The 18988-nt window shown below is 37.0% G+C and overlaps 1 protein-coding gene across 3 annotated transcripts in view; it reads left to right on the forward strand.

Annotated features, from left to right (window-relative positions):
- The window catches only part of EML6 (EMAP like 6), a 108812-nt gene that overhangs the window by 35924 nt on the left and 53900 nt on the right, over positions 1 to 18988 (forward strand). For 2 of the 3 annotated variants that reach the window (XM_042811443.1, XM_042811460.1), the window contains exons 5-9: positions 1791 to 1976; positions 3652 to 3787; positions 7947 to 8148; positions 14576 to 14713; positions 16871 to 17127. In XM_042811443.1, coding sequence (XP_042667377.1) covers positions 1791 to 1976; positions 3652 to 3787; positions 7947 to 8148; positions 14576 to 14713; positions 16871 to 17127 — 919 coding nt within the window. The remainder of the gene's footprint in view (positions 1 to 1790; positions 1977 to 3651; positions 3788 to 7946; positions 8149 to 14575; positions 14714 to 16870; positions 17128 to 18988) is intronic. The other variant, XM_042811452.1, reaches the window with a different exon arrangement.

The following is an 18988-nucleotide window of genomic DNA, read 5'->3' on the forward strand; positions in this document are numbered from 1 at the left end:
GGTACCTAATACCTATGGAGATGAGCAGATTATAACTCCATTTGGCCTACCACACTATTGGCAATTGCAGTGATGATGTGGGGAAGGTATGCAATGCCTATGGAGATGAGCAGATTAGAACTCTAGGATCTGACTATTGGATCCCTCTAATTCATCTTTTCAAGAGCTGACATTCCAACGCTTATAAAAATACTGAGAGAGAAATTCTCATTTGCTAATACTCCCTGCAATTTTCTTTTTTCCTCCAGTCTCATCAAACACATTCCTAACAGATGGTAATTATTTCACATGGCTGAGGTGGGAAGAGCTTTAACTAGAAGTTTAGGAGACCAGCTAATATCTCTAGTTCGGGTTACTGAGAAGCTTTTGCCCTTGAAACCACCACTGCTTTCAAACTGTGGGTGGTTTTGGCAGGAGTGATACCATCTGTTGTATTCTGCAAGCTGTTTTCCGAAACCTGTCTTTATTTGGCACCTGTGTTCTGTTTTAATTGGCCATAATTGCCCCAAACGTGCATAATACCAGCAAAGTATGCATACGGATAGAGGCGTGCCAAGAAAAGAAGAAAAAAAAGAGGGACTGGGGGAGTGAGTTGGAATGCTTTCTCATTAGATATTCCCCTTCAGTGATGCTCAAGCAACGCTCTACGTGGTTGTCAGTCATTATATGCCTGTGGAAATGTGATAATCAACTTGCAAAAAGGGATAAGAACAGCTCTCAAGCAATTGTAGCACTCTGAGAGTAAGGACTAGTAGTTAAGAATAATGCTGTTTCTTCCTTAGCATTTCAGTTCTGTTGGGTCTACTGGGTAAGCAAAAATTAAAAGCTGTGATAAGGCTTAGGAGCTAAGTCTTCATGCCCCACCTACTTTCTAATGCTGCCCTGCTCTCTTTACTTATGGTAAAAGACAACGGGAAAAATAATTGAATTAGAAATAGAGAAAGATTTGAAATAAAAATCCTTGACACAAAGATCTTCTGGAGTTCAGCTTTATGGAAACTTATGGGAGCAAGAACAAGGAAAAAGACATGAAAATTGTTTATAACCACGGAAAAGATGTAGGCATATGAAGTGAGATAGGCATTATGATCCTGCGTCAGGCACCTCAGCATACCTATCCAATCTCTGAGTATCTCTTTATTGCGAAATGAACCACTGAACATAAATGCCCATTTTTGCTTGTGCTGCCAGGCCTGAGTATTTCAGCATTTCTTGTCCACATCTAATTGTAATCCACTTTATAGTCCCCAGGAGGTCTGATCCCTGAGCGGGCACTGCATTGCACACTATTCCGTCTCCTTAATAAAAATTATGTCTATTTAGAAGAAAAAATTACACTCAGTACTGATTCCAAAAGAAGAAAGTACAATTCCATGATTGTATGATTTTTCTAGCCCAGCCCTAAGGATGGCCTTCTACTGTGTTTGTGTTCTCTTGCTCATTTCCTTTTCCTCTTTGCACAGTGTTACTGTATCTGTGTAAAAGTGAAGAAAGTCTCTATGCCACATCTAGAAAATCCCATTACTTCATACTCAGAGCAAGTTCAGTTTCAGGTACAAGGGTCTGCAGTTCTCCATCAAACCTCTGTAAATGTGGTTTTGAGGAGCATATTTGTTTCAGTGCACTGGGGAAGGGCAGAAATGTTTATTCAGCTCATCCAGAAGCTTAACTGTTTTATTACTTCACAACACTGTTGACACTGTTTTGTAGGGATGTACGTCTGTGAGATCTGCACATTAACATGAAAAAAAATGCAGAAATTCTTCCTGATAATAGCATTTACATTTCAGTTTTGGACTCTGTGTGGAAATGCATTGACAGCGAAAAGAGGAATATTTGGTAAAACAGGGGATCTGCAAACTATCCTTTGTTTAGCATGTGCAAAAGAAGACATCACGTACTCCGGTGCTTTAAATGGAGACATCTATGTTTGGAAAGGGCTAAACTTAGTTCGCACAATTCAAGGAGCACATAGTGTAAGTTGTATTTTTAATGTCAATTTCTGAAATGTCTTGTTCATTGGCTTGAAAACTTCATTGAAGACCTTTTATTTCAGGTCAGAAGAGTGTTGAAGGCAGTACGTCAGTTAAGATTTTATCTTTAATTTTGTACATTGTTTATGTTTTGTCAGCAGATGCTAGCTGCTGAACTGATATTGACAGAACAGATATTGTTAGCACAGATTTAACCAAGCAGACTAAACATAAAGTAAAGTTTCTAAATCTAAAGTTTCACAGATTATAGCTTCAGGTATGATCAGTTTAAATAAAAATATTTTGTAACCAAATGATCTTATTTCAAATTAATTTTACCAGTAAAATTCCCAATATCCAAGATTGATTCTTCATAGAAGCCTCAATGTAGAGTAGATCGTTTTAATCTGTGAGTGCACTCTGACCATATTCCAGAGGCTCTCAGTTTACTCCTTTCATGATAACACCCCCTAATGTGGAGCCCTTAAAATTACAGAGAGAGAAAGGAATGTACAGGTTTCTGCTGGCTTTCTAACCACTTGAATTAACATCAGAAATACACGTTTCTGTTGTTGCTGCACTAAAGGCACGGTAGGATTTCCATGTCTGCAAATACAGGGTGGTGGTGGTGCATTTTTTTTAATCTCCCCAACTTCATTAAATTGGCAGTGCATCAGGATTCATAGCAACTCTTCTAATTACCTAATCCCTAATTTGTAAAAGCTGTCCGACTGAAGACAGTGACATTTCTTACCTGCAGAACTACCATGTAATTGACAGGTGATTATGTGATTATGCACAACTGCAGTAACGTGGAAATCTCTGAGCTAAGCAGTAACTCTGTGTAGCACACTTCCTTGAGTTTATATATGGATTCTTTGGAAAAAATAAATTCCTTCTACACAATATGTTCTGCTTTATTTTTACACATGATGGAGTTTCTTCGTGGCTGATTCATAGTCTCCTGCCCATTTTGTAACCTCTATGTAAATATTCATTAAGACTTTGAACAAGGCCACTTTGAAATCAGAGGTTTTCTCTTTCATTGTGTTAATTTCTGTACTGTTGAACTTGGCTTTTAACTGAGAGGTCTTCCTCATAATAGCATTCTGATTCAGCATGTGTTCCATGAGCTATTCCAATACTGCATAGCACAGTCATCAATAATGAGGCATTTTAGAAAATGAAGGAATTCAATCTGTAACAGAACTTTTTCTTTCAACAAGGAGAATGAATTGACAATCTTTCAGTTCCTATTAGATTCCAGATGATGTCTGCACTGAATTCATGAAAGAATGTCTCTATCATCTCCACACCTGTAAGAATATTTGTATGGCTTGTTTGCTTGTTTTTCTTTATTATGGGTAACTATTTATTTTAAGTGTTCTACTATTTGCTTAGTAGTTCCAATGATAATGCTAACCTAATCCAAATTTAAAGTTCTGCAAGTGGGCTATATCACTATTATTTGTATGCAAACTTCTACAAAAATCACTTGAGGTGAGAGCACTTGAAATAAAAATGTACCTCTGTGTTTGCTGGCTTGCTTTCTGGATGGACAACAGTATGCTGCCTAGCAGTTTCTAGCCTTTAATAAGAGTCTTTTCAAAAAGGTTTGCTTTGTGTGTTTAAATCAGTTGTAAAGAACCTTAAAACTTGTTATAATATTGGTTAACAGGCTGGAATTTTTAGTATGTATGCTTGTGAGGAGGGCTTTGCCACTGGAGGAAGAGATGGTTGCATTCGGTTATGGGACACTGATTTCAAACCAATTACTAAAATTGATCTCAGAGAGACTGAGCAAGGATACAAAGGTAATGAGCTACTACTTTCCTGGTTTTTCATACATCTAAATAATTGTGGCACCACTGCATTCGATGCATTAATGTCTGTCTATACTGCTGACTTTTTGCTTAATGCCTGTATTTACCTCTAAGATCTGTGTTCCCTTTTTACTGAAAATGATGCTGCCTGATGAAGTTTTCTGTGCTTCGTTATATAAAAGGAGGGATGTAGAGTTGCTCCTCCCCATGATGCAAATACGAGAAAATAAGTTAAACTAATTAATGACACAGTCAGATGAATTAAGCTAGTCCATCTTTAAGTTATTATTTGCCAATTCTTTTAGTTATTTGAAATTTTTGGAACCTGATATTAAAAGATGCTGAGCATCTCAGTACTCCACTTAGGTTCATTTGGAATGGTACCACTTGGCGTATTTAATATAGAGGTTATTAATCTTTTGACCATCATGTTTATTGAAGCTAGCCACGCTCCCTATGAATCATCACTTTTCTTTGATTAGATTTTCAGTTTGCTTATGATCTCTATAGATGACAGTGTATGATTTATGAGCAACTCAACTTTTAGGGAATTCTGCAACATCCATTTAGATTGAGAAGACTGATTGCTGGCCTCAAGTAGACTTCTGGCAGGCAGTTCTGCAATGGTTAGCTTATGGTTTTAGACAATTTTCATATTAAAATTGCCTTTGGAACACTTAGAAGACAACTAAAAAGGATAACATTTTTTTCCTCAATTATGTACGTTTCGGTCTGTGATTTAGTGACAAGCTTGTTTTGTTTATTTTTTTCAACTTACTTGAAACCAGATTGGCTAATGATTTTAATTCTTGTAAAATACAATATCAAGGCTCGTCCAACGAGCTAACTACTTTGAACACTCACTGAACAACTGCCCCACCAGTTTGTCTTGCTTGTTGATGTGTAGTGTAGTCAACACATCAGAGGGACAGGATGCTATCCAGAGAGATCTAGACAGGCTCAAGCAGTGGGCCCAGGAGGTTCAACAAATCCAAATGCAAAGTCTTGCTCCTGGGTCGTGGCAACTCCCACTATCAATACAAGCTGGGGAACAAAAGGATAGAGCACTGCCCTTCTACAAAGAACTTGGGTTACTTGTGGATGGCAGCTGGACATGAACCAGCACTCTGTCCTCACTGCCCAGGAAGCCAACCGTGCATCTGGGCTACATCAAAAGCAGCACGACCAGCAGGGTGAGGGAGGTGATGGAATTTTTAGAGTGTGTTCAGAGAAGGACCACAAAAACGAGGACAGCCTGAGAGAGCTGGGGCTGTTCAACCTGAAGAGAAGACTTCAGAGAAAGCAGTCTTTCAGTATCTGAAGGGAGACTACTAGAAAGAAAGGGACAGACTCTTCAGCGTGGTCTGTTGTGACAGGACAAGGGAAAATGGTTTCAAACTGAAGCAGGGGAGAAGTATTTTCCTATGGGGTGGTGAAGCATGAAAACAGGTTGCCTAGTGATGTTGTGGATGCCCGGTCTCTGCAGACACAGTCAGCTTGGACGAGGCTCTGGGTAACATGATCTACCTGTGAATGTCCCTGTTCATTGCAGAGGAGTTGGACTTGGTGGCTTTTAAAGATCTCTTCCAACAAAACAGTTGACTTTCAGTTGACTGCAGTTAACAAAACTTCCACGGAAAATTTTAATTTCATACTACTAACATTTTACAAGTCTGTGAATATTCAAATACTTACAGGGGTTATCTAATCCTAGCATGTTGTCTGCAGAAAGCATCTGACAGCAGCTAGCTGCCCTTGTGCAGGTTAGCTGCAAGGGAATTTGCCTCTTCGTGGAAGTTAAGCTCAATCAAGGATGAACTTAGTGAAGGAGAATTCCCATTAGACATTCTGTTGAATGAATCTAAATTGATGCCTTTATTTCTATCTGCTGAATGATAGAGGAGACAGAGTTCTTAAATGAGTGCAGCTAAGCAGAGCCAGGCACCATAACAGCAGCTGAGACACAGTCAGCAGATGATTTTGTTATATTCCTGCATGGCAAAAGTGATAAAAATAAGCATTTTTAGAAAGTGAATTGAGTTGCTATTTTGTATATATTTTATATAAATTAAAACTTTTTACAAAAATTGGTAACAGATTTCTTTAAAACATTGTCTAAATCTTGTCTTGAAAACATTTAAATCTTTCTGGTTTATCTTTGTTTGTCAAAACACTGTCTGCATTAATGGCAAGAAACTGACTCAAGCAAGTCTGGAAAATTTCACAGAGCTTAGCCAAAAACGGTGTGCCTGTGAGCATAATCGTTCAGACAAAGTAAAAAACTACTATGATTTGTATGTGAAGTGTTGTCTGACTTCTGGTCCTGCCGTAACTACAAAAAAATCCGGTCCTTGGGGATGACTGCAGGTCATAAAACCCAAGCAAGTACTTACTTCCTTGTCAACATCTTTTTCCTTTATCCTATTCTCTAGGCTTTCTTCTCTCTGTTTGGTGTGACACAAATCATGCCTGCTTTGTTTCTCTTATGCCTCTGCACTTTTCTCTTGTTACTGTCCTGTATGCCACCTACTGATGATCACTTCCATTTAGTTCTTGCTACTAAGACTGTAAAAAATACATTTTATTTTCCATTATCACAGTGGCTAGTTTAAGTGTATATGTGACTTGAAGCAAAACCGGTAGCCTAATTGCTTACCCATGCCTCCTGTTCCCTTTTTTCTTTTTCAAAAGCCGTTCACAAAGACATCAGAGATCAAACTTAAAGCTCCTTTCCCAGGTGGTAGGAAGATTTTTGTTCTGCATGTCCTCATTCATTGTTCATCCTGTACTGAAGTGTACTAAATACTTTTGAAGTAAGATGCGTTGCCAGTAGCCATCTGATCATAGACTTGGCATTTATTTATTAAATACAGGTGGATATCAACAAAATTTCTGAGAATGGATCATCTTATGTGCAGAAAAAATTAGCTTTCCCGCATGGGAAGATGTAATTAGTATTCTAAAACTTAACACCAATTTGCCACTTCTGAAGTTCAATCACTGTGTGGCATTTGCTGTTTTTCAAGAAGGTGTGAGTCAAAAGTTCATTAGATTCTCAAAATTAAAAGGTACTGGAGCTGGACAAGACAATAAACAAAGTTTAATTTGCCCTTCTAAAAAGATGACACAGAATGCTTGCAGTATGTTTTATTTATATGTCTGGTAGTTAATTGCATTGCGTATTCCATTCCAAAAGATATAAAAATCATGATGTGTTTGACCTTGACTACATGGTGAATGAATTTTTAATTCATTCACATCTCATAGAATCTAGACCCATTATTGAAACTTCAGAATTTCACATTTTCATGTAATTCGTTGGACAGAAGATAGAAACCCTACGAGCAGTCAAGAAGAGAGTGGCACCAACCCATTAATCTTTTGGTTTAAAGTATTCAGCTAGGGTCACAAAACCAAATTCAGCCTTAGAGCCACTGAACTGCTTTACTTTTTGAGTGTTCTTCAAATGGTTACTACCAGATTTCCCTACTGTAAAAGGTGTTTCTGAATGCAAAACACTAGTTTTGAAATGCAGTCACCTACGTTGAGGCAGTCAGTGCTGTAATTCATTGATAAGAGGATATTTTTAAGCATGTTGTTTGAAAAATTCCAGCTTAAAAATTATGGATTTTTTTGGAATAAGATCAAGCTCTCTAGTATGTATGAAAAGCAAAACTCTAATTTTTTTTTTTTAATAGTTTGGATAAAAGTAGAGAAGGGTGATAACTTGTAACTTAAGATCATCATTAAAATTTTATTCACTGTTCTGTTTAGATATGCAAAAATGTAAAGTACTGGAAAAAAAAAATAAAGCTTCAGAAGAAGGAATCTTACCTATTCTAAAATTTTTATCTTTAACTCATGTTTATTTTTATTTTATGTAAATTCTGAAGATGCAAGCAAAGCAGAAGAACTCGATCCCTTGGCAGACTGACAGCAGACAGCATTTTCCCAGAATAGAACTCTCTCTTTTTCTGTGTAATGGAGATAACTTAGGAGAACTGTTCTGAGATTCTAACAACTGTGATATAAGGCTTGTTTTGAAAATGTGATGATTGTTGTAAAATTCTCTTGAAGTCTTAGTGATCTTCACTGTACTATCATTTGGTCTTGTCATTGCCATTAATCTGAAATTATTCTGTCCCGTCAGGTTTGTCCATCCGAAGTGTCTGTTGGAAAGCAGACAGACTTCTAGCAGGGACACAGGACAGTGAAATATTTGAGGTGCTAGTAAGAGAAAGAGATAAACCCATGCTGATTATGCAGGGTCATTGTGAAGGGGAGCTGTGGGCCCTGGCAGTCCATCCAAAGAAGCCTTTAGCAGTCACAGGCAGTGACGATCGATCCGTACGGTAAGGCTAGATCTTGTGGGTTTTTTTTAATATATTGAATCACATACATATCATTTTTAACCAGTTTCAATTTGATGTATTTGTAAATGATTTATATTTTGGCCTTATGTTAAGAGTCCCATAAGGCAACATTGCCCCCACTTTCTTTTTCTTTAGCAGCTTTTCTTTTCTTTTCAGTCCTTGTATGTGGGCTTCAAACATCATGTGAAATTAATCAGAATATGTGTTCAAATACTTGTGTTTAGCACATGCTGGAGTACTCTGCTTTAAGTACTTATTACTGTTCTGAACAACAGTTTTAATTCTAATTCTGACAGTGGCCTCCTGCTTCTCATCAGTTAGTACCATGCAAAAATCAAAAATCTTAAACATCTTTGACTTAATTTTTGCACAGCAAGAATCTGAGCCAACCATGAGTGTTTAGAAAATTTAATCTAAACCCGATTAAATTAAAATCCCAGGAAACAAGGCTGGATTACTCTGATGAAAAACACCTTTCACGTGTCTACTTGTAGCAGGTACACCTGAAGTCTTGATAACAGCGATTTGAAACTTTGTACACGTGTTTGTGGAGGTTATGGTAAAGTCAAGGATGTTTCTTTTCTTCTCGCTGTTGAGTTTGACCAAATGAGAAGCTGATGAAAGACCTAAGCCTTTTTTGTACACTTAGTAAAACTTACTGTAAAGCATGGAAGTTAAGCTATGTTGATAGTCATACTGATAACAATCTCAAACCCACACAGCTGTTTTCTATTACATCATCTGGACTTGAACAGTATCCACTCTGACTGAATACTTACCTGAGATTAAAGAGAGTCAGCAAAACTTTTCTCAGCCTTCTGTTTTCCACTCAGGGAAAGATACCTATCAAGGCTGGATTGACTTTTGGGAAACCAGATTTTATTATGGTGTTTTCCTGAGACTTTCCTCAAATCCTTGTTCTCTCAGTCCCTGAAGCCCTGCATTGCACACAGTGCAGTTCACAACAGTGTGGTTTCTCAAACTCTAGTTTTCCAGGGGTTTCTCCTGACCTCACTGTCCTAATTTCTAACCCGTCCATTCTCCAACTCTACACCAAATAGATCATAACTGACTTTCATCTTACATAGATAATTTGGTCACATATTTTCAGATCAACCCTTGGATGTTACCAAACAGATTTTCAGTTCTGATGGACTACTAGCCACCTATTTCAGAAATGTAACAGTGGGTTCTACCATTCGGACTTGTTTCAGTTTCCTGTCATACAGACAGTTCAAATTTGTGCTCCTTCAGATTTCCCATTGTGGATTCACCTTGGCCTTGAAGCTTGATGGTCAGTTGGAGTTTCAGTTTCTTTCCTTTCCTTTCTCCATTTTTACTTGTATGGCTTCCTATTCCTGCCATTCCTCATCTCTTTCTAATCAATTGTGAAACTAATGAAACTCCACTTAGACTCTACAATCACATTATCTGCATGTTTCCTACACAGCAGCATTATTTCAATTTGTAAAATGCAGGAATGGTCTCTTCTGCTTGGAATTTTCTGCACAGCTTTATAGACAAACAAAAATTGACACTGCCTGCATTCTGGTGGAATGTGAGCCCATTCCCAAACAAGAGCTGCAATGCTGAGATTAGTGTAGTACTGATCTCAAGCTAATAAGCCATGCTAAGATTATGGACTTATTATCTTGGACTCATCTCTTGACTTAGCTTGGTACTACCACTCTGGTTTGGCACTGGATGATGTGCTGTAGAGTACGTGAGACAAACTTGTGCCCATCTATGAAAGGCTGTTAAAGCATGTTCCCTGTGCACAAAATCTTGTTGAGTGGTGCTCTTATGATTACTACTGCTGTTATACTTGTTGTTAGACTATTGATGCCTTTGAACATCACCATTCTTAAAATATGCATTTATTAACATTGCAGGTAGTCTTCTGCTCTTCTTTATTTATTTATTTAGCTCTTTAGGCACTAGAGAATGGGGGATTTGAATTCTAGCTCAGGCAGTGATACTTATTTTTTTAGTGTGCTAATGCTTCATGTGAGGAATTCCAGAGAAATGCATAAATTCTTGTGTGTTTTTAGTGACATAAAACATGCACAAAAGGATTTTTCCTATTATTTTTTCATTATATTTTTTGATCTGTAGGCTTAGGCTGATTGCATGGTCTTAGCCACAAATACAAAAAAATAAATGAATAATTTTGGAACTGAAAGATAATTCTGCTGGTAAAAAGATTTTCCACAATGGAAGGAGATTATCAGTCCCAAACAATAAAAACCAATTGCGGCAGGGAAATTAAGCACTTTGTGTTTGTTTACCTAGAAAGTTCATGCGTTCCTAGCAATGTCAAAAGAGTTTTTTAGTAATGATTTTGAATTGACAGGAGTGTTTCTATATTGCTATTTCCTTTATTGCATAATTTTCCTGTTAGTGGAATAGAATGTAAATCTAAATTGTTCTACAGATAAAATTATCTAGTGAGCTGGATTATGTTATCATGTGTAAGTGATGTGCTTAAATGAAAAAGACCTCTGCATGGTGAAGAGGAATTTCTCTAGATTTTCCCTAGCACAGCTGAGAGAAGACTGGCCAAATACAGGATTCCTACTCTTAAAGCTTCAATGTCCTCTCAATTAGAAATGCTGCTTGCTTCATCATTCTTATGGCAAGAACCAGGAAGAAGCATCAGCCTCATCTGAATACTAATGGAGGCATAAAGAATGATTTATTACAGTTGTTCAGTGCAATTAATACACGTCTTTTTACAACACACCGGTATAATGACTAGCTGCAGGACTACAAGTAGCTGACATTCTGGCAGAACATCTCTGCTCTGCTGGCTGTCTTTCTTGAATGATCCATTCTTGCATTTGTAGAAAGATTGATGCAGAGTCTTATTTTTCTACAAATTATTTTGAATGTATATGTCTCTGATTTTTTTATTCATTTATTTATTAGTGCAGTGTTGTTCTGCCAGAGCCAGCATTTAAGTTGCTGCCATCAGTACTGGCTGTTTCTGAAAACAAAGAAGTTGCTAGTAAGCCTCTTGAGAGGCGATAATCAGTATGTGCACCAATAAACTATGAACTCTATGTCAGGTATGTGACAGAAAATATTGGAATATTTACTAATAAAATGTTCAATTGGAGCTTCTAAAACTCAGACATTTAAACGAATGCAGAGGAAAGTTGCTGAGGAATGGTGAAAACACATCTTTGACTTCTTGGAAAACAGAAGCAACTTTTATACAGAAGTGGTTTATTTATTCAGCTCTTTCAAAAACAGTATGCAGAAGAATTTGCCAGAAAAGATTGCCTTCCTTATTTTCATAAGCAAAGCCAGGCCTTTCATCTCTGAGTTGTGCATACAAATGCTTGCATGTGTACAAAATTACTGTTTTTGTTAAAAATGAAAGGGTAACATCTGGAATTATTCTTACATTAAATTTTGGGGTTTTGATTGCATGTTACTAAGAAAATTGAATTATTCATCTTGCACTGCCATGTATTGCAATTACGCTCAAAATGTAAGTGGTTCATGTGGAGGCAAGTTTTGGAGGCATTCTGTCCTGGTGTTTCTTTTGCAGTCTTTACTGTTTCTTACTGGTTCTGTTCTCCCTTGCATGGCTCCTAAGAATCTTGCATCTGATTCCTACTTCTATTTTGTCTTTGAAAACAGTTCTAGCATCCCGCATCTGTTTTTCACCAGGATCCAGTACTTGCAGTTCTTTGACAGAGGAACCTTTCCAGGTTTTTTTTTTCATCCTTGAATTTTCTGAGACTAAGAAAGAGCCAGCGCCATTTAGGGGCGTTAATTCTGGGTTACCTAACAACATTAACGGGAAAAGTCCCAAAGAGTTTCTGATTGAAAGGAAGTGCTGAGTTGACAGGGTACCACCCTTTCTCAATACAGGCAGTCAAATGCTCTATTTCTACAAAATTTATCAAACTCAATCTCTTTTCTCTCCTTTTACTCACACTTCAAGGCTGCATCTAAATGCTACTGCTGGTGTGGTCATAAACTTCCTTCTATTTGAACTAGATTCATGTTCTGTTTATCCTATTTGTTCTAGTGCCAACATGATCCTTTGACATAAATTTTTCTCCTTCTTTGATGTTTATCCTACTGATGCATTTTTGGAAGCAACACTATCCCTTCCCAGCCTTTGTTTCACCAAGGTATAGAGGTTAAACTCTTTTAGTCTTCTTCAATGTGATACAGTCTAGATTCTCTTGATCATCCTAGTAATCCTTCACTGCATCTGTTCCTGTTTTTATTCAAAGTTCTTGAAAGACTTTGTAAAGAGCATGTTGGATGAAATGACTGTGTGTTGTGCGCTATTGTTTTTGTGTACCTCCTGGAATAGCACCCAGGATACATTTTAGGATCAAATTTCCTTTTCCCTGTCTGTAACTCACTCGTGGATCATGGTCATTCTGTACTTTAAAGAATAGTGTGAGATCTTACTTCTTTTTGCTAGTTCCCCTTGTTTGAAGCTTGTGGCACAATTTTAGAGAATAAAACTCGCAAATACAGCTTCTGGTTAAGTTTCATTCCATGTCTGTTTCATCATCAAGAATCCTCTGTTTCTACAAATATGATAAATCCATTTCTGGGTTCACAGTGCCTCCCAGCTTCCTGTCCATAGCAAATTTCATCAGCATTCTCATCTTTTATGTCAGTGTCTTTAGAGAAAATATCGAATGTTAACATTCCAAAGTTTGAATTCTCAGTAGAAACTTCCATCCAGCTAATTGTTTCCTTCTGTAAAGCTTGCATAGAACTTTATCCAGTACAGTGTACAGTTCTTGTGTAAGTTCTCATTTTCTTGAGTTTGGCCAATAATTCAAATATTTTACTTAGTATTTCATAAGTCTTTACAAAATATATTAGATCTATGATACTGTCCTCAAAATCCTGGTATTTCTAACTGGTATTTCTGAGTATTGCTGACTTGGTTTATCTACTGCAAAAAATCTTTCATGCATCTTCTTCCACATTTTATTATTCTTTACTTTTTTTTTTTTTCCTAAGTCTTAGATCTCAGAATACTGAGATCTGATGAACTAGGTTGTAGTGATTTAGGAAACTCCCTCCATTCTTTCAAAAAATATAGGTAACAGTGTTTGCATTTCCCCATCTTACAGAATAACATATTTATTGATTCCTTTTTTTTTGAAGTATTGCAAATCAGCAAATCAGCTTGCGTTATTGTTTACTACATTGATTGAAAGTGATGTCTCCTATTTGTTTTCATGTAAACCACAACAGCTATGAAGAACACAATAGCACTACTTGATTGAGCAAATTCTTAGCTACTGTTTTTCAACATAATCACCACCACTAGCTATGCATTTTCACCATTAGATAACATGAGACTGCATGCCATGCTTCTGGACATGGCAGTCCAGAACATAGCTTGTTTTTCATGTCACTGTCATCACTGCTGAAATGCACCACCCACCATGGTGCTGACATCCAGTGTTCGGTCTCTATAGGTGTTCAGCAAGCATCAATGAAGGTCAGTGGGTATAATTTTTTCTGCGTGGAGGAATTCATTTCCACATCTTTGCTTCATTCGCGCTTCCGTGTCAGACACCATTTTGTCACACAACCCCTCTGCTGCCATCTGTTGCACAGTAACAGAATGTCACAGAAATTGGCAGAAACCTCTGCTGCCATACCACCAACATCTGCCTCTGAGGTTGTGAGCCTACATAATAGAACAGGAGGTGTTACTTTCAGAGCAGCCCTCTTAGTTTGCTCAGTGTTAAAGAAGAACCATTTCCCCATGATTGGAATGTTTATGCTCTGAGTGTTATTTTCTCTTCCAGCAAAAATTTCACCCTATTGACTCCTTCTGTCTAGAGGAAATTGCATTTTCCCCTGCATCCAGGGGAATTCTATTAGATAATTAGAGTCTGAAGACGATACAAAATGCATATGTCATTTAGCTTGAAGCTCTCCCTTCCCCTATTTACTCTTCAACTGTCATAGATGTGTTCAGGTCTGAGCTGCCATCTCCACCAGAACTGGGGGTTATAAGGACTCCTTCACTTTGAAAGGAATTTGAACCTGGGATTTCACCTGATGTGAAAGAGATTTAGTGCTACTGTCAGGAAATTCTAAATCTCCATATGTTGAAGCAGGCAGTCAGTACACCATCTTTCTGCTCCAAATTTGATAAGCAGTTTTGAGATTTTAAAAACTACTTAACTGAAAGTCTGTTGGCTCAAGTCAGTAAAAATATCTTTGTTCCATAGTTGGAAAGGAACTCAGTGCATTATAAACTCTTATGTTAAGATTTTATGTTAAGGTGCATATGCAAATAGGGCATTACCAATTCAGTTGGACCTTTCATTTTCACTCTTGATAATATTGAAATATTGTGGAGTTAGGAAGAAGTTTCTACTGCTTTCAATTTCCTTTGATGCAGACTATGGAGTCTTGCTGACCATGCCTTGATAGCTCGTTGTAACATGGAAGAAGCAGTGCGGAGTGTGTCTTTCAGTCCTGATGGATCACAGTTAGCACTTGGTATGAAAGATGGCTCCTTCATTGTTCTTAGAGTAAGGTAAGATGAGAAAATACGGCATTCATTTCTCAGGTTTTCTTTTTTTTTTTTTTTTCCTGAGTAACTCAAAACGTTTTTATAAAGTCTTTTATTCCTGTTCGTCAGAAAATGAAAGTGAACAGAAGAGAGTAAAAATTGACCATATCCTTCCATAATATTACTTTTTGTAGTTTGGCAGCTCGAAGCAAACCTATGGCTTATTCAAGTCATAAGATCAGCTCACAGTAACAAGATCGATGAAGTTTATTTATTCTGAAATGGTGCAGATGTTTAGGAAAATGTGTATTAACAGCAATAACACAGTTTTGAGAGGAGTCTCATTGATCATGTTTCTGCCACATATAAGAACAGGCAGTATCAAAATAATCACTGATTGGGCATGTGCTAACCATATGCAAATTTCTCATTTTTGAATAGATGACAAGCGTGTTTTGCATGAATGCATCTTACCCAGTAGGCATTTTCTGTCTGGAGTAATATATGGAAGATTGATGTAGACAGATAAAACATGAAATTGACCATGGAGTGAAATATCTAGCCAACAAAAGTAGCGTGAGTTCGTAACACCATAAACTATTCTAAATGATACTTGGACGAGTTTACTACTTTCTTAATATTGCTCTATTTTTTAAAGTGAGTTTTAGTAAATTTAAAAAACTGACTTAAAAAACTTTGAACAAAGAATTTATAAGAGGGAAAAGCATGGAAGGTTCTTGTTTTGAATAATATATACTCAGTGACATTAATTTTTTTATTTTCTTCTGAGTTCTTGGCCATGGAAGATCCTTCTCAGATTTTTCATATCACTATCATATTTATCACTATGGAATAGTTATATTGCAGGTTTTCAGAAAGAAGGTAGAGCTAACAGATTTTGTTTGTTTGTTTGTTTTTGTTTTGGCCAAAATATATTTAAAAGAAAAAAATGCCTGTGAGAAAATAAGAATTTTTCCAACTAAATTTCTCCTGTCATTGACATTTTGGAGCTCCACCATTTTAAAGGAAATTCCTAAAGGAAATATATTTCATCAGTTTTTTTGAAGAATTCAGATCATCTGTAATATTAACCTTTTGATTCATACCAGTCTCCTCAGAGCCCCTGTCTGTCTTCATTGTGGGTGATTCTCCATTACAGTTCTATGAATCTGCATTTTTAAGAAACTTTAGCAAAATTCACTGTTTCTTAAATGGTTTTGAGCCTTTTCATAAATTTGATGCTTCTAGCAGAAATTGAGGCAGAAATCAGGAAAAACGTTTAAGAAAACTAAAATGGAAAGTAAGTGAGGCATGACATTTGGAGCAGACTCCTCCTCAGAACATTGCCTTATCTGGTATGAGTTATCTTCATAAATCCAAAAGTAATGGCAATAGGACTTGCTTCATCATTCAGTCAACTCAGGGGAAGATATATTTCAGTTTGCTTCTAATTTATTCTTCATATCCATAGAGTTTGGGAAGCCTCCTTGCAAAACCTTTGTCTGCTTTCAAGAGATTTGCAGTTTGAGTTCCTTGTAGGGTTTCTATTTCCACAGAAAATGGGTTTGTATCAAATGTAATTTGGATAGGGGAGAGTTTTTCAGAAGATGAGACTGCATCGTGTTCTTGATTTTTTTTTTAATTTGTAATTATTATTATTGTCTCAAAGGTTCATGCAAGGAATTATCACAAGGACATTTTAGGTCTGCTGTGTCCCAAATACTGTAGCTAGCTGGTCACTGCATGGGAGAGTAATCAAATCTAGCTTTACCAGTTTAACTCATAGCCACTAATCTGTTTGTCTGTCTCCCCATAAGAGTTAGTGTGGAGAAATGGTGATCTCCTAACGTCCATTCTGCTACGTTCTTGTGAGGTATACTAATCACTCCTTAACAGAAATCTTTTTTTCAACTTTTTCAACAAAAACACAATAGTCTAGTGTTGACCACACAGCTAACTATTCCGCAGCTAAAACTGGGACAGTGGAGTGAAAAGTGTCATCAACAGGTTGTTTCTATTTTTTGCTTTAAGGATGTGCTTATAGCCCATGGAAGCAGTAGGAGATTTTTTTGTGACATCTATGTCTCTTGTACAAGATATTTGTTGCCATACTTGTCTTAAATATTTATAGGCTGCATGTTCAGAAGTTTACAGTCACGTTTTCACTACTGTTTCTTGCAGGGACATGACAGAGGTGGTTCATATTAAAGACCGAAAAGAAGTAATCCATGAAATGAAATTCTCACCCGATGGCTCTTACCTCGCTGTGGGCTCTAATGATGGCCCTGTGGATATCTATGCAGTTGCTCAGCGATACAAAAAAATAGGAGAATGCAACAAATCTTGCAGTTTTATTACTCATATTGACTGGTCTGTGGATAGCAAATTCCTGCAAACCAATGATGGCGCAGGAGAGAGACTGTTCTACAAGATGCCATGTAAGTTTACAAGTATGAACATGGAATGAACAAGTGAACTTCTGTGTTGATCTGAAGTGAATGATACAGATACTATATACATAGTGCATTTGCAAGCAGATTTTTGTGACTGGAACTTACAGAATACTACAGTTCATTTGTACACCCTTATTCTCAGCATATACCCACCTTCAGCTTTGTTTAAGTAAAAGCTGTCTCTCCTTTTATGTTTACACAAATTGTGTGCTTTTAGGTAGCAAACTTTTACAGGTTGACTCACTGAAGAACTAAATTTTGCTTCACACTACTAAAGCACTTCATTCCCTGTTACATTTCCTTCCTGATGAATGGTTACAGTTTTAGTGATTAGAACATTTGAAAGAATTTAATTAGTAAAAACAGAAGAGCTGGTTTCAATGTTAAAACATGTTATTAGAAACAGTGTTCAAAGTGTCACTGCTAAACTTTGGCAGAGTAATTGAATACCCCAACAGCCCTCATCCCTGCATGGATTGTACCAGGGAGCATTCAGCAGAAATCCAGAAGGCAGTTGGTAACAGCTGAGGCTGAAGTAGCACAGCCCAATCTGCAGGAGATGATTGGGAATTGTTTAAATAAATAAGGGATGCCACAGTGTGTTATCATCCATGTTACATCAGTACCTTTCCTGTTCTTGCAATAAATCTCAAAATTGTAAGAAATACTAACAGTTTGTGATGGCAGTTCAAAATAAGCTTGGAAAGTAGAGAATTCACATTCAATCATGGGGCAAGATTTATGTTCATCTCACCAAAGTAAATAAATTAATTTGTGCTAAATGTTTAATTATCCTTTTTACATTTTGTTAGGGACCTCAGCTGCATTAATGTATATGCCCTGTCTTTATCCTTACAGTCCAACTTACTTGTCACCTCTGAGGGTGACTGTCCTGTAAAACTAGTTTTAATTCTTCCACTAGGGTATAATTGATTTATTCTAACTTGTAATTGAAAGTGCTTTCTGATATTCAGAAGAAATTGTCAAAGAACAGGAGAACTTTTGGATAAGATTTTGTTCTCGTTTGAGCTAGTATGGCGCCCTTCTTAATGCAGGGAATCTAGGCCGTATTTTTCTTACCTAGATTTGTCTGGAGGTCAATTTTGAACTCAGCTGACTGGCTGTATCATGCCTCTTTGAAAGGTGGCTGCTCCTGGCTCTGTGCAAATACTCAGTTGCAGTCAAAATCTGAATTTCCACTGCCCCTGGGGGAAATATCTTTATCAAAAGTAATGCGAGAGTGTTTTAAGCCTTATTTATTTGTATTTACTGTTATAATTTATATGTAAACAGTTTGAGTTCAGTTGAATTCAGTTAAAGTTTCCAAACTCATCTTTTCCCTTTACCTTCCTCTCTTTAACGCACATGAATAAGTGCAGAATACATCAACTTTAAGAAATGATGATGGTTTTGATGACTGTTAATGAGTAGTGCATAGATAACCCCCCAGGCTTATCAAATTAATCCAATCCATCACATTTTTAGAATGAGAGTCTTTAGCTTTAGGTTAAAAAGCCTGGGATAGTCTAACCAAGAATGGGCTGTGCATTTCTGATAGCTTTGTATCATTCTAGGATGAAAGTTAAAGATGCTCTCTATTTTTAGCAGTTACGAAAACAAACCAAAAAAATGCAATTAATTTCAAATATTGCCTGTACATTTTCTTAGGCCTAGCTATTTAAGCTACATTCCTGCTGAAGCTAACGCCTGACCCAGTTCAAATTGCACAGCAGTTCAGTTAAATTTCTGGATGAGATATCGGTTTCTTTTCAGTTGACATCTCTTGACATACTTAAAATTTCAGTCTGTATGTTCAGTTATGTTTGTCCCATGGAGCCACTAAATT

The sequence above is a fragment of the Centrocercus urophasianus genome, unplaced genomic scaffold (genome assembly GCF_019232065.1).
Source record: "Centrocercus urophasianus isolate 14NV4802_14NV808 unplaced genomic scaffold, USGS_Curo_1.0 seq_10, whole genome shotgun sequence".
Lineage (NCBI taxonomy): Eukaryota > Metazoa > Chordata > Aves > Galliformes > Phasianidae > Centrocercus > Centrocercus urophasianus.